At 45.0% G+C, this 23,194-nt stretch overlaps 1 protein-coding gene across 4 annotated transcripts in view; it reads right to left on the minus strand.

The window, feature by feature from the left end:
• Window positions 1–23,194, minus strand: part of NTRK3 (neurotrophic receptor tyrosine kinase 3) — a gene marked incomplete at both ends in the record, with an annotated part of 373,663 nt that overhangs the window by 23,582 nt on the left and 326,887 nt on the right. For 3 of the 4 annotated variants that reach the window (XM_082857937.1, XM_082857936.1, XM_082857935.1), the window contains 2 exons: window positions 16,926–17,169; window positions 20,210–20,382. In XM_082857937.1, the coding sequence (XP_082714063.1) occupies window positions 16,926–17,169; window positions 20,210–20,382 (417 nt within the window). Of the gene's footprint in view, window positions 1–4,255; window positions 4,331–16,925; window positions 17,170–20,209; window positions 20,383–23,194 lie in introns of all 4 variants that reach the window. The other variant, XM_082857934.1, reaches the window with a different exon arrangement.

Below are 23,194 nucleotides of genomic sequence, written 5' to 3' on the forward strand. Positions count from 1 at the left end.
CACAATTTCAACGCTGTTCAACTATGTTGGTTTTTGACTCCGTCAAAGTCCTAGTGTGTTTTAGAATACTCTCTAGCTCATAGACAACTTCACCACAACTTGATTCACCCTACAACCTCCGTCCATGATGGCTGAAGAACACTCACCTGCAGAGAGGGGGTGCAAAAAGCTCATCTTGAGTTCTCCTTTCGTGCCTTGGGTGTGCAAAGAGACAGGTATGTGTTTTCAGGTTAATTAGAAAAACTGGGTTCATTGGGGTGAGGAGATACATCCTTGAGTTCCCAGCATGCTGGTGTAAAGGGTGTGCCTTGGGTCTCCAAGCGAGTTCCCATACTGGGACTCACTTATGACCATGTACCCTCACAGACTTGGGTCAAAGACCCCAGCATTGTCTTTCTAGCTGCAACTAAGTCCTTTCTAGACGTAAGACATTTAATGTGTGACTGGCAGGGTGGGCAGTATGTAATCAGTGAAAGAAGGAATATCCTTGTCAGCTTAAAAGATAAGCAGATATTTCTAACCTTTACTCCTGTTCCAAATTGGTACACCACAGAGCACACGGATGCAGAAGAGAGAAGTCAACTGATGTTGAAACGGGTTCATATTTTAGAAGAAAATGTAGTTTGCTTTCTTGCCTCTTTTTGCCAGGGAGGGGACTCGGAGACAAGTCAGGGAAGAGTATCCTATGGAGGAAGATGAATGATGATTTTCTCCTTAGCTCGTGAGTTTCAAAGTGATGGAAGGAAACTAGATAACAGGCTATAAGCAGAAAAGAACCAGGATTTGACGGGGCAGCCATCACCCAATAGCTGGAATACCACAGTAAGGGACATTCAAGTGCCTGGAGTATATTCTTAAGTGATTCTGACATTGTGATGGTAAAGAAAATCCTGAGTAAATGACAGAGTAATAACTTCTCTCTATCCACATGACACATATTGTGAAACTAAGAGACATTGCCTTGACGTGGATTGAGACCTCTGGATAAATACGTTACAGAAGTCCAAGGAAATAACTGCATTGCAGGTGGAAAGATCCTCCTTTAGAGTAAAAGGAAAACGGGAGAGGGTTATTGGAGATCCCAAAATAATTCTTCACTTTGCTACAGCAGCTCTCTCTGGTGCACATAAACGGTGGTTTGCTTACCACACCACTTTATCAGGAGCCCACCTTATGCATAAAATAAGATTCTACTTAATTTTTTTTCTGAGAAGTATGTAAATGTACATTACAAATAGACACAAGGTCACAGAGTGATATCAACGTTAAGTATAACCATAAGAAGATGTGGTCCAGAGACTTCCTGCTTCTTGTTAATAGCAGTCCCAAGACTGGATGAAGTCAGTCTGTGGGTTCCATTCACAAAGGCAGGCAGGAAACTTAGGATTCTCTTCAAACTCAACTCTTCACTCAATCCCCTGTTGAAAAACCTTTGTCTGGTCTCAGACGTCTGCATGCATTCTCCCCAACCCTATTATCTATACAGAGACCCATGCACCGCCCTCCTTCCAACGTGCACGAAACCCAGGAACCCAGGACACACTGAAGTCAAGCTCCACCTCTGCCTAGGATGGATGCCCCAATGGGAAGACGAGCTCTCATGCCCCCCGAATGGTCCATGCCTATCCCCATTCCCAAGGACAACAACATAAGGAGAAGCAGCAGAAGTTGCTGTACGTCATGCACAGTCAGCAAAGACATGTACAATCACCCCAATACATCTACTCCTCATCCAGCCATGCGCGTCAGCCAGTTCGCAGGACCTTGTGGTAATCCAGCGAGTCCTACTTCTCTCTTCTTTCTACTACTTCCTGCCAACTGGTATCTATGGATGGATGCTGAGACTAACTGATAGAAGCAGGGTTTCAGATATACTTTCACCTGGGTTTAGATCCTGGCTGCACAATTTTCTAGTTCCATGTTTAAATGTCAGTGTTCTAATCCATAAAGTAAGACTTTGATAAATTCTTCGTGAGAACAGTGTAAATTAAATAAACATACTCAGAGCCCCTAGCAAAGTGCCTGACAGGTGTAGGTGCACAATAAATGTGAGTTGTCATCCCCTACTACCCCCAAGGACACCAGATGGAAGAAGAAAAGCCTCGAACTATCCTGAATGGCCAGGGCAAGTCAAAGATTGAGGGATTTTCTACAAAGGTGCTCCCCAAGTGGATAAAGCCACAGCCTCATTCACTTTCTGACACCTTCTCAGTGATGTTAGTTGGAGATGAAACCTATCAAACAGACAAGGTATGCTTCCAATGCCATGGCCACCCCTGATTCTGTCTCCTCAATTTTTTTTGGTCATTCTGAAGTTTTTGAGGTTTCTTTTGCTTTGGATTCAGAATTTCCAGATTTGACTTGTTTCAGAAAAATTTAAGCCAAGCCATTAAAGCCTTCCTTGGCTAAATTAAATAAACTAAAATACACTGCAGTCTTCAGGAGACTCAACTGCTTTGACCTCCCCGTCTAAAACTGCAAACACACATGTGCGCGCGCACACACACACACACACACACACACACACACCACACCACCACCACCACCACCACCACCCCACCACCACCATTACCATCACCAAGCATTTCTTTTTCTCTCTTCTGCTTTATTTTCCTTCTAAGGACCTGTTATTCTCTAACATGAAATATATTTTACTTTTTCTTTATTTTCTATCTTCCTTATTAAGGTCAGAGATTTTTGTCTGTTTTATTCACAGTTGTATCCTTAGCACCTAGAACAGTTCACAGTACATGAAGAGAGTGACTGTATGTCCCAATTTCTCAGGGAGGGTCCCAGTTTATGCCTGTGGTATCTATTTAATTATTAGTAGCTTCTCTTTTCATTCTCTGAGACATCCAAGTTTAGCCAGTCAAATATACATAGTTGATTAATAATAAATATTTGTTGAACTTAATTCATAAATTTGACCAATTTGATACTTTAATTAAGCCCCTCAACTCCTGAAACCAAGAGTTTTACCTTGATGTGAATGAAATGCATATGATGTTTTAAAAGCATGAGAGTGATTAATCTCTTATAATGGTCCTGCTTTCAAAATTCTCACAAGACTGGCAAACATGTTCTGATAAACTCAAGCTCTACACAGCTGTTAGCATTGAAAAATCCTAAACGTTAATGCCTTTATTGGTAACAGTGCCAAGAAGAGATACCTATAAAAATGGGATCCTGAGAGAACTTGGGAAGCTATGCTTAATTTACCTCCTTAACCAAATCATGAGAGAAATGAATGGAATTGTAAAAGCAACCCTGTTCACCTGCCCAGAAGACTGACATCAGGATAATGTCATGTAATAGAAACCAGAGGCTTCTCTCTTAAAAATGAACTACAACACACCCAGTTAGTGTCTGGAAACAGCATCTGGCCTGTGGGAAAGCATCTCGAGATGGCAAGAAGGACTCGTATTTCCTAGTCTGTGTGAGATTTTAAGGTTGGGTAGGTAAATTTTGTGTTTCTATTTTCCCAAGTGGACCATTCCCCAAACAGAAGGAAACAGCCTCTAGGCAAAAAGTGGAAGGAAGCGATCCACTTCTGTCTGATGATCAAGGCAAGACAGATGGAACTTTGACTAATGCTGCAGTATGTCCATCTCCACTCCAGAAACTACCGTAGAAATTACAATGGGGAGGGGGAAAACCTTCCCCTCAATACTCAGGGATATGACTCAGGCATGGAGCTCTGTAATAGCTATCCTGAACATCAAATTTCTTAGACTAAGCTTCACCTGAAGTCAACGGGGAGACCTCCAGTTTTTCAGACCCTGAAGTCTATGTGGTACTCTTAGTTCCTTAAAGGGAGTCTCTTAGGGAGTGTAGGCATCCAATGTGTATTCAAAACTCAAGGCACCCTTCCTGAAACGCAAGAAAGCAGCCAAACCACAGTCCATGCAGAGCCTCCAGCCTCTACCACACGCGCAGGCCCGGACAGAATCCCTGGCAGCCATTTGAACTCCGGCGGCTCTCCCAGATGTGCACCTCATTTTAGCAGAACATGGCCCCGGCCCCTCCACCACCACCACCACCACCATGCTTCTTGCCCATGAGACATCCGAAGCACATCAAATCCTTTGGCAGGAAACTTCCATGAATGTTAAACGATGTCCCCATGATGGGAGGCAGGGGAGGAGATGTGGGGAGCAGCCCCAGCCCATGGAAGTTCCTCTCCAAAGTCTGCAAGCTGTCAGTTTGTGTGTGGACTGCCCAGCCCCCTGACCCCAGAAACGAAATCCAGACTCACTGTGGAAGCTGCCGATGCTTCTAGCCTCTGCCGCTGCCATGACACGCTGAGCGGGCCCTTCTGGCACAGCCCTTCCTGACAGTGAATGGGGGAGAGAGGGGGGCAGGGGAAGAGAGAAGAAAGGGATGAAGGCATAGGAAGGAAGCATGGAAGGATGAAAGTAAGGAGGAGAAGGGAGGTGGGTATATCCTTAACTGAATGGCCTGTTTCTCTTGGCCACAGCTTCCAAAAACCTCTCCCATGTTACTAGAGAGAAAGGCTGACTGCATCAACTCATCCCAACTGCCCTCACTCAGGAGTCCATGGCTAGGCAGACACACCATCACACCACTCCTAGTACACGACAACCAGCTTCTTCCTTTGTGAGCCACCAAGATCCAATTGGTTTCCCTCCAAGGGTTCTACTCCTGACCAGATGAGCCTTCCAGCCAACTGACTCTCTGAAAAGAGGTCGATTTTTACCTAGAATTTTCATCCCTTTAGGTCAATAAACAGCACCTTCTCCAAAGCGTCTGAGGAAATATTTGTCTTCAGCAAAAAATCACTGAATTTATCACTACTTTTAGGGGTTTCTCTTCCAGATGCCCTTTCCTGCCTTTCCAATTTAGAAAGGAGGTGAGCTAACAGGACGTCATCTGTATAGAGCCTCAGCCCTCTTCCTCCTTGCTGTCAACAGAATCACCATTTATTTTCCCTGTTACCACTTGGGAAAAACCGTTTTCCCTCAGAAAGCCTCTTGAGAAGTCAGAGGAGGGGGTGTGTGTCAGGCTGCCTTAGAGAAGGAACTTAGGTACCTTAACAATAGCATTTTTCAAGCACCTCCCAAATCAAGAGCTGTGGACAGAAGACAAGAGACACAGTCCCTGCTCTCAGTCAAACCAGAGGCAGAGAAGCACAGGAATGAATCAAGAAAAAAAAAAAAAGAAGCACATTCAGGGCTTCCCTGGTGGCGCAGTGGTTGAGAGTCCGCCTGCCGATGCAGGGGACGTGGGTTTGTGCCCTGGTCTGGGAAGATCCCACATGCTGCGGAGCGGCTGGGCCCGTGAGCCATGGCCGCTGAGCCTGCGCGTCCGGAGCCTGTGCTCCGCAACGGGAGAGGCCACAACAGTGAGAGGCCTGCGTACCGCAAAAAAAAAAAAAGAAGCACATTCATGAAGCAATACATCTGTGTGTGTAAACCAATAGGGCGATGCCAAGGAGACCATCCCGTGAGGACAACGAAATGGGCATCACTGGGTTTTGATGGCAGTGAGGAACAGACAGAGAGAAAAAACAAAGGGGGATATGAGAAAAAGAGCACATGGGAAGTTGGGAAGAGAAGACGTTATGGGCTGAATTCTGTCCTCCCACCAAATTCTTATGTATTAATCCCCAGTACCCCAGAATGTGACTAGATGTAGAGAAAGGGTCTTTAAAGAGGTAGTTAAGGTTAAAAGAGGTCATCAGGGTGGGTCCTAATCCAATATGACTTGGGTGCCTAGAAGACTAGGACATTTGGACCCAGACATGTACAGAGGGAAGATGATGTGACGACACAGGGAGAAGACGGTCGTCTACAAGTCAGGGAGAGAGGCCTCAGAAGAAACCAACCCTGCCAACATCTTGATCTCAGACTCTTGTGGTACTTTGTTATGGCAGCCCTAGCAAACTGATGCAGAAGTCCTTATGAAACAATGGGAATGAGCAAGTGCCGTTGTGGAATGAGGGACAGGCGGGCTAGGTGTCAGGGGGCTTCTTGTGGGAGGGGACAGGAAGGAGACTGGCAGAGTGCAGGGTGAGGAATGTATATTTTTGAGAAATTATATTTCCCCAAGCCTTTAAACAAGCAGGCAGAATGATGAAAAGTTTGAGAAGTATGCGATGGAGGGCTCTGAGACTGAAGGTGCACGCACTGATCCAAGTGTTGGTCTGATCAGGGTGTGAATTAGGATCGTTCCTGCCAACATTCAAAGAACAAGTGATGCTGAGGTGCTATGAAGAAAGATATAACAGGATTTGGTGAAGAATTAGGTACAAATGGGGAAGAGACAAGTTCAAAAATGACTCCCATTCCGGGAACCTCCCAAAAGAGTTTTTGTTCATGCCAACAGACTGCTGAGGAGTGGCTATTTGAGAGGTAGGAGGTCACCACGGTGAGTAGTATCTCCAACGAGACAAGTTTCAATCACCAATGAACTGTCCAGGGGAGACTTACTGGTTAAGCAATCAAAGAGAGAAGAGGTAGAAGCTAAAAATGTAAATTCAAACAGCTTCTGCACAAAAGCAAGAAAGGGTTGTAACCATGTGAGTGTGTGAGCTTTCCAAAGTAGATGTCTAAAATGGTGGCACTAGAACTTCCAATGGAAAGGAGGAAAACCAGTGGAAGAGGTAAAGAATGGCTATAAAGGGGAGTAGATCATAGAGCATCATTAAGGCATTGAACAAGGATGTTAAGCAGTGGGGGAGTGGAGGGGCGGGAGAAGGAATGGGGCAGTTATTGATAATGTCATTCAACAGTTAGTTCAAAAAAGGATTAGACTCTTTAGAGGAAAGAAATCTGAATTTGGCCGTGGTGAAATAATTAGTGAACCCCAAAATGCAGAGTCAAGGAAGGGGTAAGATCAGAAGCTTAAAAATTAAGACAGAAGATGAACACAGCCTATTAGAGTAGTTGAGAAGACAAATGAAAGTTGGAGGTGGCAGAAAGGTCAACTGAAGAGTTTTCTTTAAAGTAAAAGAGATCATAGAAGACAGAAAGAAAGACTTCAAGATAGAGTGAGACACACAGTCACAGCAAGAGGTGGGCTAGCAACAGGGCAGGTGACAGATGGTGAGGTGTGAGGGAAGTGAGAAAGAATGCAGATGTGTGAATCTGTTGATATGGAGAGGGTGAATCTGGCCTAATATTTCATAGCATTACAAAAATACATATTTGACACAGTTCCTGGCATAAGCATAATAGTTCCTTAAATTACTCTGCCACTTCTAACTTTAAACTCTACCTAACTTTATGGAGACAGTACTATACTGTTAGACCATTTAAAATGTCTATTCACAAATGGCCTCACATTCTTTGGAAAACCTTACTTAGGAATCAGAATACGGAAACCATCTCTGCCCTGCCCACCTTTTTTGTGCAATCTGAGGAACACCAACTAATCTCTCTGAGCCTCGGTTTACTGGTCTGTAAGTAGGAATAATAACAATAGCCTGGTTGACCTCAAAGTCCTTTGATGATGACCAAAGAGAAGCATTGGACCTGTGAGATGGGAGACCAACGTTCTTATTTTAACTCTACCACCAAATAGATGCATGAGCTTGAGAAACACCTGCTCTTTCTCTGGAGTTCAGTGTCTGCATCTCTCAAATAAGTGGGTTCAACAAGATGACCTCCAAGCTGATTTCTAGCCAGGATTTCATGAGTTTGCCGGTGTAGGTCGCTTACCCAAATTTCATGGCATTTATCAAGGGCTCTCACAACTGGCTTAGGAACAAAAGAGGTTAATGGATGAAGGAGGACAGTCCAATTGGGTGGCTTCAGTCAGGGGAGAGAGGAGGATTTAAGCAGAAGACTAGGAAGCCAAGAAGTCCTTGCTATCAGATCAATAGGGATATATCAGAATTTCTTAGCTAGATGACACTGACCATTTGATTCATCTGACTCCCTTGCTCTGACTTCTTCCTCATGTAACCTTCTCAATGTGGTCAGGCTCCCCACACAGGCTGGCTTACTGGGAGTGAATGCTTTGATCACACAGCCTTTCAATAATCTGGTCCCCTGTGCACATTAATAAATTGTCCTCCTGGTGCTAACTGCAGTCTCATGGGTGTTTTAATTATTGTGAGACATTCTCTCAGGCCTTTTCACTGATAAGCAGATGTTTGGGCCTTTGGTAGGGAGTCAGATCCTGTTGGCTTTTTCTTAGGTGACACCACTGCATCTTCCAGATATTCCTACCCAGAATCCCCACATACTGACTATTGGTACCTGGCAAGTGGGGACCATTATAGGACCATTAAGGAATAATGGCCGTTATTCCTTACCCATCACAAACACTTAGCATAGGGTAATATATTTTTTAATTAAGCACTTTTATTAAGCGCTTTTTGTGTGAAACATCACTGTGATAAAAATGGAGTGGGTTCCTTTGCCTTTAAGGGAATTTATGCTGCAGAGGGCTACAGGACATGCATGTACCCAAATGACTCAAGGACATGACTAACTAAATAAATACAAAGATCAGGAAGTTGGGGATTGACCCATTGAGTAAGAAAATGATCAACTTCAAGAACAAACTGGGCCACAACTCAAAGTTCCATCCTGGCTACAGAGGCTGGAGAGCATGACTCAGTGGAAGAGAGGTTGTCATGGTGATTGGCAGAGTGGAAGAGATGGCCTACTGACCACCACTGCCAATCAAGTTTGGGATGATGATGAACTTTTATCCAGAGTGCACATGATCATCTACTAAGCAGACTATACTGCTGGTGATGGTGGTAATGGTGGTGGTGGCAGTGGTGATAAAATCAGCAGCACCCAAGCCAACAGTTCACAAAGCTCTTGAATATCCGTTATCTCATGTTATGCACAGGAATGAGCAGTGGCCATCGAGCTGCATATAATAAGAGATAAAAAGGAGGGAGGACTGGGCTTTAACCAGCCTTGTCTCTATCCCCAAGGCTCTAGGGCACATGACCCTAACATCTTCCTCTAGGGTAACAAGGGGCATCACATACTTAGGAGGCCTGGCCTGGAGAATGAGCTCTAGTTCTGAAGGCCTTTGTCTACCACAGAATTCATGGTTATGGTTATCAAAAGTTAGCTTCTTCTTGGAGCTACCAGGTCCGAAATGGGAAAATTCTTCCTCTGACCAACTAGAAGTGCTTTCTTTTTCCTCCTGGGCTTCCAACAGACCAACTCCAGTAGTCTACATCAGTCCCGGAGGAGTGAGTGGCTTTGTTTTTATCTCCCTGAGTTCTCTTAAGTAGGCTCTTCTCCCCTTCAATGTTAGGATCTAGCACCAAAGACCATAATAGGAAATACCATGGCTTGTAAGTAACTTTAAATTATTTAAAATTTCTTATACAGATGGTCCCCAACTTATGATAGTTCAACTGCAGCGTAGCGTGAAAGTGATACGCATTAGGTAGAAATAGTACATCGAATTTTGAATTTTGATCTTTTCCTGGGCTAGCAATAATGCAGCAGGATACTCTGACGTGATGTTGGGCAGCAGCAATGAGCCTCAGCTGCCGGTCAGCCATGAGATCACAACCCACACACTTACAACTATTCTATACCAATACGACCCTTCTATTTTTCACTTTCAGTACAGTAGTCAATAAATTACATGAAACATTCAATACTTTATTATAAAATACACTTTGTGTTCGATGATTTTGTCCAAGTGTAGGCTAATATAAGTGTTCTGAGCACGTTTAGGGTAGGTGAGGCTAGGACCTGATGGTCAGTAGCTTAGGTGTATTAAATGCCTCTTTGACTTAGGATATTTTCAAGTTACAATGGGTTTATCAGGAAGTAACCCTATCGTAAGTCGAGGAAGATCTGTATATAATTTCTACCTTATTCATTTACATAGAATAATAACTACCATCTATTGAGTGCCTAATAGGTACCAGGCAATTTGCATACATTATCTTATTTAACCCACACAAAAGAAGAAATTGTTCTCATTTTTCTTTTCTCAGATGAGGATCTAAGGCTTAGAGAATTTAAGAAAATTTCCTGAGGTCACATAGCTCATAAGCAGAAGCTCAGGATTCAAAGGAATATCTCTCTGCTGGACTCCAGAATTAGTGGGTACTTTGCCCATTTTCTCCTGGGTTCTTCCCATCCCCACCTCAGCTTTGTCCTGTGGGATTGGCTAAACTTAAAAAACAAACAACCGGGAGTAAAAACTCTGTTTAAAATTCTGAATATCAAACACTATGTTGACCCAGTCCTCCTCCCTCTCCTCCTGTTTAGACTCAGATCACAAAGTCCTGGGCTTTGAGGATTAGGAGAGAAATACAGTCCCCTACTAGGAGGAAGTCAAGGGAACATACTGTTCTCTTTACATGCAAATATCTTTTTCTTTGTGTGTGTGTTTTGCGGTACGCGGGCCTCTCACTGCCATGGCCTCTCCCGTTGCGGAAGGAGCACAGGCTCCGGACGCGCAGGCTCAGTAGCCATGGCTCACGGGCCCAGCCGCTCTGCGTCATGTGGGATCTTCCCTGACCGGGGCACGAACCCGTGTCCCCTGCATTGGCAGGCGGACTCTCAACCACTGCGCCACCAGGGAAGCCCACATACAAATATCTTAATTACAGCTGGTAGAGAAGATATTTGTCTGGAAATTTATGTATTTTTATATGTTATATATTCAGTTTGTCATTAAAAAAAAAAAAAAACCCTTTATACTTGAGGACCCCAAACTGGGTCTGTTACAATACTCGCCACTGTCAAGTTATAAAGAGGCTGCTATCCCCACCGTCCACAGGAGCAGAGAAGGATAAAGTGAATCAACACCCTGCTGCCTTCTCCTCTCCTTTCTTGAGGTTGGGTTCCAGTATAAACATGCCTCATGTTCTTGAAACTTTCTGATGAGGATTCTGCCTGTCCTTATTTTTCCGCAATATCTGTCCCCAAGGAGATTAGGCTGACTATATAGCATCTATCCCATGCCCGCACCACTGTCACTGACAAAAGGAAACAACTAGATTTCAATATTACAGGGAAGTGAAACCAAATTTAGGAGACCCCTGGAAACTGCTCTCAGAAAGAGGATATTATGTTTTTGGCATGTCAAGGGAGGGAGATATTTATATCCCATTGATTCCCCTCCAGCAAATAAAACACAACCAATTACCTATTTTGGTCTCACTGAGCATCTTCACGTTTTCCTGAGTGTTATAATGTCTGTTTTATAATATAAACTGTGTTTATCTCCTCTAAGGATATAGGAAAATATAGACTTATTTTGCAGCAGGTAAAATTCTGGCTAGACATAACTGAGAACTTCCCACTTCTAAAGGGTGTTACGAATTAGAAAGAAAAATATAGATAAATCTCTCACTAATGATAGCTTCCCTTTGCCACAGCTGGAAGGAATAAGGGGGAGCCAGTGGAATCCCAGGAGATGCACCGGAATAGAGCAAGCAAACCATCTGTCGGGAATGATTCTGAAGCTGTTCTGCCTGGGGCCACAGGGGTGAAACAGATGACATTTAAGGCTCCTTCCAGCTTCATGTTTCTTTAAAATTGAATGATTTGGCATTTGTTCATCTGTTTTTAACACTCTAGGGATGCAGAATGGACTAGGTGGCCTAAAATATGCATTTGTAAAAAATCCATCCCGACCCTCCATTTCACTGTTACTCTTTTTCAAGCTTACAGTACAAAACGGATAGAGGCTTTGAGTTCCCAGGCCCTAGCCTCGAGTTCACCTTTCCCAGCCCCACTAATTCCGATGGCTTCTCTTCCACACTCCACTGCTAACCCCACAGCAAACAGCCTTATTGTCTCTTCCCTGGACCATTGCCATGGCTTTAGTGGCCTCAGGTCCCAGCCGTCTCTCCTACATGCCACTGCCTGATGACTGGTCCTCACAGAGCCTCATTTACACTAAAACAGATGACAAACTTCCATGACTGTCCTTCAGTTACCCATGTCAGAACAGCTAGCTGGCCTTTCAAGAGCTGCCATAGTGGTCCCATCCTTCCTTTACAAACATCCTTCCATGCATCTTTCATGTACCTTCAGGTTTGGCTGGTTGAGTGACACACTGTTCCACATCACTCTCCTGGTTTGCCTATTTCAAAACTATTTTTATTCCTCCTAAAATTCAACCCACTGGCTGCCTCAAGACCCAAATCATCCGTCTAATTACATGGGCTTTTGAAATTGGTAACCCTATTGTGTTATGGTGGAATTACAAATTTTCATCCTGTTTTATATTCCCTATGAAAATTTCATTTCCTTGGGAATACAGATCACATTCTCTTCATCCTTGCACAGAGTCAGGGAATTGTATTGAACCCTGTGCCCAGCACGTGGACCTTCTCAATGGCTAGGGTATTTGGCACAAGGGGAAATAAACCAGCATGGACAAGTTTAGCAAATGTACAAAGTGGATCACTCATCCTAAGGCTGTATAAAGGCTCTAACACTGACTTGCTGCTGGAGAATCTCAAGGTCTTGAACACATCACCAACCCTCTCCAAGGCTTAACTATAAAACAGAGGCCAATAATAGCTGACCTGGAAGATTTCAGAAGACCCTCTTCCTTTCCCAGTAGAGCACTAAGAGGCTGGTGAGAAAGGCAAAGCTCCACAATCAGCATGTGTAAAATGAGCATGCCTCCTTCAGGTGGTTTTGGTGTGAGGGCTTACATGATCAAGCAGGGAGCCCCAGGACACAGGAGAATCAGGCGGGATTCAAGAGCAGAGTTATTCATCCACTGATTCTCTGCTGCTACCATTCTGGTTGTCACCTCTGTCACTATTAGAGGTAGCTGGAACACATAAGATCTGCCCTAGATCTTAACTGGGGAGCCTGTTGAAGGGATCCCGATGCTTGGCCCTGCAGGGCATGGAAGCCCTTCCACAAAAGTGATGCCTATTCAGGCTCCTCTTGGTCTGGCCTAATCCACTTCCTGCCTAACTCTGAATTCCCATTCTGACTTCATTCATTCTTTCATGCATTTGTTCATATGTTTATTGGGTGTTTGCCAAGTTCTAGGTCCTGTGCCAGGCACGGAGGACAGCAGAGTGAACAGGAAGGTGCACCCCTGGCCCTCTGCATCAGTAGGATCAGAGCACCAATCTCTTACACCCCCATTCTTCCTGTATCAGCATACCACCTCCCCTCCAAATCAAAACATCTGAAAACATTTCTATTCTGGAATTCCAACCTCGTCTTCTTCAGGACTTTCTTTAATTCCAGATTTGAGCCCTAAATTCTTAGTGTTGTCTGATATTCTGAGAAAGATATAATGGTACCAAAACCCCACCCTTGTCAAAGCCAGGTTAAAGGCAGTCTCAGAAGTGTATGAGTCAGTGACCCATACAAGGAAAAGGGATCTGTCATGGGGCATAGTCTTAAGAAGCGAGAACAAATCGCTCTGGCACTCACTCTGGTGCAGAGATGTTTGTTTTCTCTCTGTAAATATGTAACAGGAAATTAAGCAGTTCACCTTTGTACATCATTTTCATACCACCTGTGCATGAGCCAGATGGCAGCTCTTTGTTTTAAAAAATTAAAAAGGAAAGAATAGAAGGAGGAGTTTATCTCCACCTCCCCCTCTGCCCTCCTATACACACCCTGGAATCTACACTGGGCAGATGAGCGCATGTGTGCGCGCGCGCGCGCGCACACACACACACACACACACACACACACACACCTGAATTATCTGCATTTAGCTGTGTTAGGTACCAGAAATCAGCAAACTCCTAGGCCCAACAGATTTCAGTAACGTATGGTAGCCGAGAGGTGCAAACCTGTCCCGGGTGTCAGCTTGCAGAGAGAATCCTTCAGCGTTCTTGCTATCTAATAAATCACTGTATCCCCCCAGAGTCTCAGCCGGTGTATCAAACAAAAAAAATCTTTCATAAATCACCTGAACATGGACTTAGCTCTAAGATTCATGAGCAAGACCATATAAACACAGACCAGAAGAACAGGCAAGTACTGATGACCCAGTATTTCTATTTAAGTTGAAACCTTGGGAAGGAAATTTTCCAGAGGTGGTCAACATAAAGGCTCTGCTCCTTTGGGGCAGCTACACGATCCCAGTTTATTTTCCAGTGGTCAGGAGGTCCTTCTCTCTGACCCGAGAACTACATGTGGAAATAAGATTATCCCTGAGGTTCTTCTGCCTTGGGTGTGAAGGGGACTAAGGAAAATAAACAACAGTTTATCCAGTAAGTAGTGTATTCCAGGCTCTTTACACAGATCAACTTGCTTAACATCAAAAATAACCTGATTGAGAGACCATGTTTGTCCTCATTTGAAAAACGGGGAAATTAAATATAGGTTTCAGGAAAGCACATTGGGGTCCCATGGCTGTTAATGGCAGTGTTAGGATGTGAACATAGGTAACATTGGGCCCAAATACAGAACTCCCTTGTCACCTTGATGTCTTCCAATACGGATAATAAGACTTCACAGTTTATTACTGATATGACCTCAGGCAAGTCTACTTCTGCCTTTTGTTTTACAGAAGGTGAGGGAGGGGGTGGGACTGCGTACACATGACGACCTTGTGGGCACCTGTACTGAACATGAAGATATGACGCAAGCTGCTCTTTGAATATGCATAGTATAATATCTACCCACCATGAGTGGATATGCAGTTCTCTGATGGTGCATTGTGTTTTTACTGCAACAGCTATCCGTTTTTGTTTTTGTTTTTAAGTTTTTGGCTGCACCCCATGGCATGTGGGATCTTAGTTCCCCGACCAGCGATCGAACCCACGCTTCCTGCATTGGAAGGCAGAGTCTTAACCACTGGACTGCCAGGGAAGCCCCAGCTATCCTTTTTTTAATTTTATACTTCCTTGGGACCAAAGACACACATTTTCAGGCCAGCTGGCCTCTGCTTATACCTGGCTTAGAACTCATGAAAAGGGAACTGTGGATACCTGGTATGTGAACATTTTCCCACCTCACTCTCCCATCCTTGAATTCCAATCTGCCCTGGCCACAGACACAAGATGGATTTACTCCTTGTAGCTCTCCCAGGTATAAAGAGCAACAGTTCGCAACTGTTCAAGTCAGGGCACAGCAGGATCATTTGGAGATGTAATCTTTTTTTTCTTCTCTCTTTTAAATCAAAATCAAGAAATATCAATTGCACTCCTTGAAGCAAGCTTAAAGTTGAGTTTGCACACATTCTGGTCAGATATTGTTTCCCAACACCCTGGTAAAGCCAGTGGAGACCAGATTGGTATAATCAAACATCTGCCTCACACAGAAAAACAATGATCCATCCCTTGCTTTTATCAACACCAACATAAATCCGAGCTCAGCCAGACAGGCCAGCAAACCCCATTATGCAGAGTGCGGAAGCAATTAAATGGTGCCAGTTCCAGCTAGACTCAAGAAATCTATGACCCATGGGCCCTTAGTGACCACACCGATGCCTCTCTTGGAAATGACTGGAAAAAAAATTGGTCTAGATGCAAAAGAAAGACCCCACTTTGATATTTCCTGGCAGGTCTGCCCTGCCCATCAGTCTGTGCCTACTGCTACATCATGCTCCTTTTTCCATATCTAGGGATGTTGGACTGGGCAGGTAGCTAGAGAAACTGCCCAGTTTTCTGCAGACTTTCTACCTTCGCTACTGTTTGGTCTACTTTGCTTCATATTCTCATGATGGTCTACCATCTGCCATCTTTTGGCTGTACCATGAACTCGTCCATTTTTAGCCACAAAAGGAATTTCTCAAATATTCCATTTTTCTCCAGGTTATGGCTAAAATAAAGTGTCTTGAGTGATCCCTTATAACGTCTGGGCAATGTTGTTTAGGCAAAGCCGTCGAGAGCATCCAGACAGAATTGATTTACAGATGCCAACCCCAAACCCACAGCCTCCTGACCCACCGTGCTCAGGCCAAAAAGACATATATCTAGGTCCTTTGATTCACAATATGATCATTCATTCTGTACAAAGAAGATGAGGGAACTGGCTGCCATGCCTCTCAACCTCCAAAACATTGCCCCACCCTCTCCTTATATACCATCCAAACTCCTTACCCATTCAAAGACCCCAAAGTAAATCTTCCATATATTTGAGGCATCTGCCTCCCAATCAACTTGCAGAAGTTATCCTATCTCTGTATACAGGTTGCACCCATATTTCTCCTTTTGGGAATAAATGCCACTCATGCCCACCCGTCCTTTCCCTGGCAATAATAACATTGTCAGAACCACTCACTGATCCGTGGGAAGATGATTCCCAAATACAAAGGGGAGCAAAATAAGACACCTATTAATATAAAGTAGATACTTTTATAGAGGTAAAATTGAACGTGATGTCTCCTCTCACAATCAAAAATCTTTTCCTAAGGCCCACCTGTACCTCTCTCCAAAGTTGGCAATGAGAACCTGCTTCCTTCCCTCATCTTTCCTATGCCATTTGGATAATTCTGCTCAGCAATACGTTAACCATTTTTGCTACTTTATGTTGGGTTCTGACTTCTTATCAAGATCTACCTTTGAAAACAAGCCTATAAGCTCACCAAATAATGTTAAAGAATAAAATGTGTCGTGGGTGAGGCTGGATACGGAACTCAGTTGAAAGATGTTAAACTGTAGCACCAAGTTGAGCTTGTCCACGTGAGCATTTGGGGATATATATATGTGTGTGTGTGTGTGTGTGTGTGTATGTATCTGTTTGCATGAAGAATGAGTATTGATGGAAGTAAGAACACAGTGCATTATGTCATTGCAATGTAAGGATACAGTCAAGTATCCCTATCCAAGTGGAAGGGAGGAGTGAGCTATCCAGAGAATAATTAACAGGTATGTTGAGATGCAGGAGTGGCCAAAGGATAAGCATCAGATGTATATCTGGGCACAGATGTGTATATGTGTGCTCCGGAGTAACAGGGTTAATGGACAATGACAAAGACATGTGAGAAGGCACTAGCTCTGCCACGGATTGCTGCATCTGGAGAAGCCACCTTACCCTGTAGTAATCAGTGCTGTAGACATCTCTGGACATGCCAAAGTCTCCGATCTTCACCAGCAGGTTAGCTCCAACCAGGCAGTTCCTGGTGGCCAGGTCCCGGTGCACGAAATGCTGGGAGGCCAGGTACACCATGCCAGAGGCAATCTGACTGGCAATGTGGAGCATTTGAGAGAGCCCCAGCTCTCCTTTTGCCTGGCGTGGCTGCCCGTCCACAAGGATCATTGCATCTGGCCCATGGGCCCTGTGGGGTTAGTGGGAGAAGAGAGGGGGCAGAGAGAATTAAGGAGATCAAGGGGAAATGTCTTTTTGAGTTCCTGTTCTCTGGAATGCACCACAGAAATGAATGAGATCTCTTCTCAGTCTACTTATGGACTATTTCTATCTACCCAAAATTATACTCTGTGAGTATGGATATGGTCAAACTCTACAACCAGATTCCCAACTAAGATGACAGCAGACATGCTTTAACGAATCAGGGAATGAACCTACTCTTGAATATGTTATGGTTATCCAGGGGCTTCCCAGGTTCTTGATGTCTACTACAGAACAATTAATAAAACAATTAACTCTTACACAGCCCTTACTATGTTCACACTCTGCTCTAAGTATCTTAAATATTATATATTAATTCCCTCAATCTTCCCACCCCAATTTTGAAGATAAGGAAACTGAGGCACGAAATGATCAGATCACTTGGTCAAAGTCACAGAGGTCCCACAGTGGCCACATGGGTGACATGTGGCTCTGGAAGAGAGTTTTAAACTTTAAGCTTCCAGAGGGCTTGTTAAATACAATTCCTGGGCCCCTAAGATTCTGATTGGCTAGGCAGAGCTCATTCATTTGCATTTCCCAGGGCTGATGCTTCCAGGGCTGATGCTTCCAGGGCTGATAGAGTCCACATTTCAGGTAGCAACGCTCTTCAGTCTACCTCCTAACCTCTCCACCACACTGTCTAGGATTGGGTAACTTCTGTTAATGGCAAGATGGGATGAAGAGACCCTGTGACCCTGAGGCAGAGACCTGGGGAGCCACAGCACCTGCTCCATCCCAAATCATGGGCCAGATTTGTTATCCTAACACCTTGCCCTGTCATATCAGTCACTTTTAGTGTTCACTCTTTTCTCTAAAGAGCCCAGTCAGCTCTAACCACACCCAGGGCCCTTATTTATGTAGTTGTGAGCCAAGGAGCCCTGGTGTACAATGAGACCTCAGCCTGTTTTACTGCTTCTCCGGTTACCACTGAAAGGCACCGTTAAATATAACACGTTCATTTTATTATCTCCTGTGGGCACTGCCTACCTCATGCCTCCAAAGGAGAACTACTACATCAGCTCACAAGGAAGAGGGATCAGCAGGCAAGCCACATTCCCACTTACTAGGAGAGTGCACTGCAGCCTGCCCCTAAAACACACCCACTGGGAGATGCAAGAGCAGGAAGGGCCTTCTTCTCTCTTTTTCTTTTTCTTCCTGTCCCTTAGAGCGGGCATGACAGTGGTACGGAGTGGCACTCGGGACCTCTCTTTAGCCTTGCTGGTGGTACTTGGGGCTGAAGGCACCACTGAATCTATGGGGAAGGCTTGATGGAAAATGGACCACGTCCCTCTGACCTCAGGGAAATGGAAGCACAGGAAGAAGAAGATCCCAAGTCCTGAGAAAGGATGCTGCCTGTATTAGAAACTACCATGGTTCACAGTTCTGATAAAATAATAATTGTAATACTTTTAATCGTAGCTACCATTGACTGAACACCTAGCTACATGGGAAACTTGTCCAGGCCTTATACAAATATAGTCATTGAATAGTCATAACAACAAACATGTGAAGCAGTTATGAATAGTCTCATTTTCTAGGAGAGAGAATTAGGGGTTAATAACTTGCTCCAGGTTACATCACTAAGACATATTCAGAATATGAACCCAAGTCTGTCTTATGTTAAGGACTCAATTCTTCAGGAAAGGAGTAAATTTCACTGTGAAACCAAGTTCAGGAAGTTTAGAAAGCCTACAGATACCTTCCAATTCCTCTAGGGCCAATTTTGGAAACCTGCTACCAACCCTTTCCATTCCCTCCTCAAAACACCACAGCACTCAACTGAATGTCCCACTTCAAGGAGACGCTCATCAAGGTTTGGGGAGTGTGCTAGAGTTTGCCATAACCCACATCTGAGCTCTGGAAATCTCATTCTCAGCAGTGGAACCACACCCTAAAAGCGTCCAGGGCCCGAGTGTTCAATGTGCTTCCTGGGACCCTGGATTCCACAGACGCTCACACATGCCTGCTTCTTCCACATCTGGGCACTACTTGGAGGTAACAGGTATGAGAGGCAGAGAAGTGCTAACTCTGCTCTGTCAGTGAGATGCTATCTTCTTTGGGGAAGGTAGATTTCACATCTCCCCAAACCCCACTGTAACTCCATCCAGAACATCTGCTTGGGGTCTCAGTCTCTTAAAAGTTCCATCAGGAGCCCCTCAAAATCCAGATGATCCTGCTCTAGGCTTGTGGGAACCCTTCTTACAAAAAATCCAATCCTTCTAGAACAGTGCTAGCCAACAGGACTTTCTATTAATGGAAATGTTCTATACTGCACTGTCCAATATGGTAGCCACTAGCCACATGTGGCTACTGAGTAACTGAAGTGTGGCTAGTGAGACAGAGGAATTTTTAAATCTTATTTAAATTTAGTTATTGTAAATTTAAATTTAAATAGCCATATACGGTTACTATACTGGATAGCCCAGTTCTAAATTTATCTGGGGGAAAATCTGCCCTTCAATTCAACCATCTCTGTCTCCCAGTGAGTTTGTAACCTTGGACCTTTTTATTCATCATCAAAAAGTCTCTGACAAAAAGGTTTTCAGGAGGTGTGGAAGGTGCTAGCCTCGCTTTGCTAGTGAGAACATACGGCACAAAGTCAGAAAGCTATTCGCGGCATCAGGGGAAGGGCCGGCCCTAGAATCTTAAAGCTGGAAGTTACAGGCTGGCAGGTCCTCTGATCTCCCTCCTTGGACCCATTTCACACCCTGCCCTTCTTAGTCTACCTTAGAATCAGGAAGAAGAGTACAGGTTCCTTTTCATAGCATCCTCAACATCCCCCCCCCCCTAGAAATCAGGGGCAAAGGCCTATATCCAGCTGCTCAGGAGGTAATGTAGAAGAATGAAAGGTTGTTTTCATTTCTAATCTCCAGACTGAAGTGTTCAGAGGAGCGATAGGACTTCTGGCTCCAGAGAGAACCCCAGGGGTTCGGTGGGGGTTAGGGGCAGGGATGGCCATCCTCGCTTACCTGAGGAACTTGTTCAGATCTCCGTGCTTCATGTATTCAAAGACCATGATGAGGGGGTCCCCATCGCCACACACCCCATAGAACTTGACAATGTGCTCGTGCTGCAGGTTGGTGAGCAGTTCAGCTTCCCTCTGGAAATCCTTCCTGGCTGCCAGGGTGGGATCCTTCAGGGCCTGGAAACAACACGGGATACTGGTTTTTATTTTATTTTATTTTATTTTTTGTTTGTTTGTTTGTTTGTTTTGCAGTACGTGGGCCTCTCACTGTTGTGGCCTCTCCCGTTGTGGAGCACAGGCTCCGGACACGCAGGCTCAGCGGCCATGGCTCACGGGCCCAGCCGCTCCGCGGCATGTGGGATCCTCCCGGACTGGGGCACGAACCCACGTCCCCTGCATCAGCAGGCGGACTCTCAACCACTGCGCCACCAGGGAAGCCCGGGATACTGGTTTTTAGCAGCTAGGTTCCCCTCCTGGGAAGAAAGCTGGTGCCCATAATAAAGACAATGCTGATTCCCAACAAGTACGATCCTAATCGCCTTTAAAGAGCATGAGGCTAAATCACAATAGCCAGACCTGACTCCTGCTTCCTTCAGCATTTTGAACCTTGTAGAAACAGAAACCAACTTTTTGACACCCACGTCCCATCCCATCCGCCAGCCAGTTATTTCAAACTTTGTTCATCTCAGAGCCCTAGGCTTCCTCAGAGATCAGTGTGAATGGCGGAGGGAGGGAGCTGGGAGGTAGAAGGTCTGACAAAGGCCCATGCCCCCAAGATTTCCCCAAAGAAATGGTCTCACAGCTAAAATAAACAGTGGGGGAACCACTGCCCCAAATGTTTTATCTTTGTAAATTAGCCTATGCTCACAGCCCATCTGAAATCAGGCTGACAGTGTAATTAAGTTTCCTTGCTCTTTCTATTTCTTGATTTTAGATTATGAAAAAGTGTATATTTGCAGAGAAACATGAACACTTTGGCTTCTAGAAGGCACCTGTGTCCTCCCTTAGGGGGCTGAAGGAAGTACTGGGGTGTAACTGGGACTACAGCTGTGGGAACAGCAGTTAATGGGCAGAAGGCTTAGGACCCACCCAGGACCAGGACCTGGTAAGGTATCACAAAGTCCCAGGGTAGGATGGGAGGGTGGGCATCTGGTGGCCACAGAAATGTCACAACTTGGCCCCTGTGGGAGTGGGAGACCCGGTGTGAGGGAGAAGCACCAGACCAAGCCACTTGCCCTGGGACCCAGGAAGATAAATGGAAGAGCAATGGTTAAAAGGGGTGTCAGTGAATGTGGACTTTGTAGACCAGAAGGGGAGGGTGAGACCAGACCACCTCCAAGGGTCCTCGAACAGGACCTTGAATACAGCCCAGCAATGACCAACGCAGCCATGCTGGATGATGAACTGTGAAGGGCAGGGTCATTTCTACAGGAGGAGCAGCCTGCAGAGTTGAGCTCACATATGTCTTCAGCCTTCCCCATCCACCTCATGAGGTCAGAAGGCAAATGGAGCCAAACATCCACTTGCTTCAAATGACAGAGTTTAGTAACCTCAAAAGACAAGACACGAGGCAATGAAGGAATGGGTGTGAAGTTTACACATCATGTTCAGGGTAGTGGAAATCTAGACGCGAATGGTTTGCATTCCCTCTGCCAAGCATCTGGCCTTTTCTGGTTATTTAGGCAGACTAGGCTCCCCTGTAAATTATGCTACTCTTGAGAAGCCTCCCGAACCAGAGATCTTCCTCTTGCCACTGCAATCCCCACTAGCTGAAATCCACGGGGCTGCCTTGGCTTACAGCGCTGCAGGAATGTGAATGTGCAAAAATCATATCTAAGGGGCCCATCAAACCTCCGTCAGTCATTAGCACACATTAGAGATGGTGGACTCATAGCTTTAAAAGGGCCCTAGATACCGTGTTTCCACCTGCTCATTTCTGGTGGCTCAGCCCTCAGTTTCCTCTGGGGATCAGGACACATTCACACAACTTGAATGACAGAAGCTAGAATTTAATTATACCACAGTAATCTCTTGGTGCTGGGCTTCTTGGTACCACCAAGTTCAATGGCAATGCCTCTAGAACCATGGTGTCTCAGCCAGTGATCAAGGCCCACTCCAACTTCAACAAGCACCACCTTGCATTCTTTTCAAAATTTGGAGGTTTCACCAAAAAACTGTTGGATTAAATGATTCTACTCTTGACCAAAATGTTGGAAGCTGTCTAATACAGTTTTCCCATCTTACAGGTGAGAAATCTGAGGTCCAGAACAGGGAAATGATTTGTCAAAGATCATGTAAGAAGTAATAGCTTGAGTGTGGAGCCCAGGATACATTCCTGTCCAGCATACCTGCTTGCCTTAATTTATCAGATGAATTAGTCACTGGTCAGGTCCTCAGGGGAATGGTGGGCACGGAAGTTAAAAGATGTGAAAGGGCAGAGGAGAGGGTCAGGAAAGGTGAGGCATGTGGGCAGTCAGCAGAATGGCTGGGCCCAGCAAAGATACCAGGCCTAGAGGGCAGGCCAAGGCCAGCAGGGAAGTGGGAGGGCCACTGGTCCATTACTGATTTACCAGCTCTGATCTCATGTGCTTTCCACTTCATCTCTGGCTGCCTTCTCAGAAAATCTACCCGATAATAAAGGCATAGGCTGCCGTGCGTCCACATGCAACCAGAACAAAGATGTCTGCAAAGCCTTCTTTCTACGGGTGGAAGAAGGCAGAGACTCATGGTGAGAGGGAGCCTCTCTCGGTGACCCAGCTCCTGAGCTTCATGGACTGGGGCATGGGTATAGGATGACTGTCAGTGATTTACTTATTTTCATGAAGAATAAAAAGGAAAAAAAAAAGGAACCCAGCATGGGTGGGATGAGAATACAGAGATTTATGTGAACACTGGATTTACGAGAGGTAAAAGTAGATCAAATTTGGGGCCAGCCAGATGGCCTCTCTCCATCTCTGTAAATCAGTCTCTCGCACAGTCCGGATGCCAA

Source organism: Leucopleurus acutus (genome assembly GCF_964270905.1).
Source record: "Leucopleurus acutus genome assembly, chromosome: 1".
In the NCBI taxonomy this organism is placed as follows: Eukaryota; Metazoa; Chordata; class Mammalia; order Artiodactyla; family Delphinidae; genus Leucopleurus; species Leucopleurus acutus.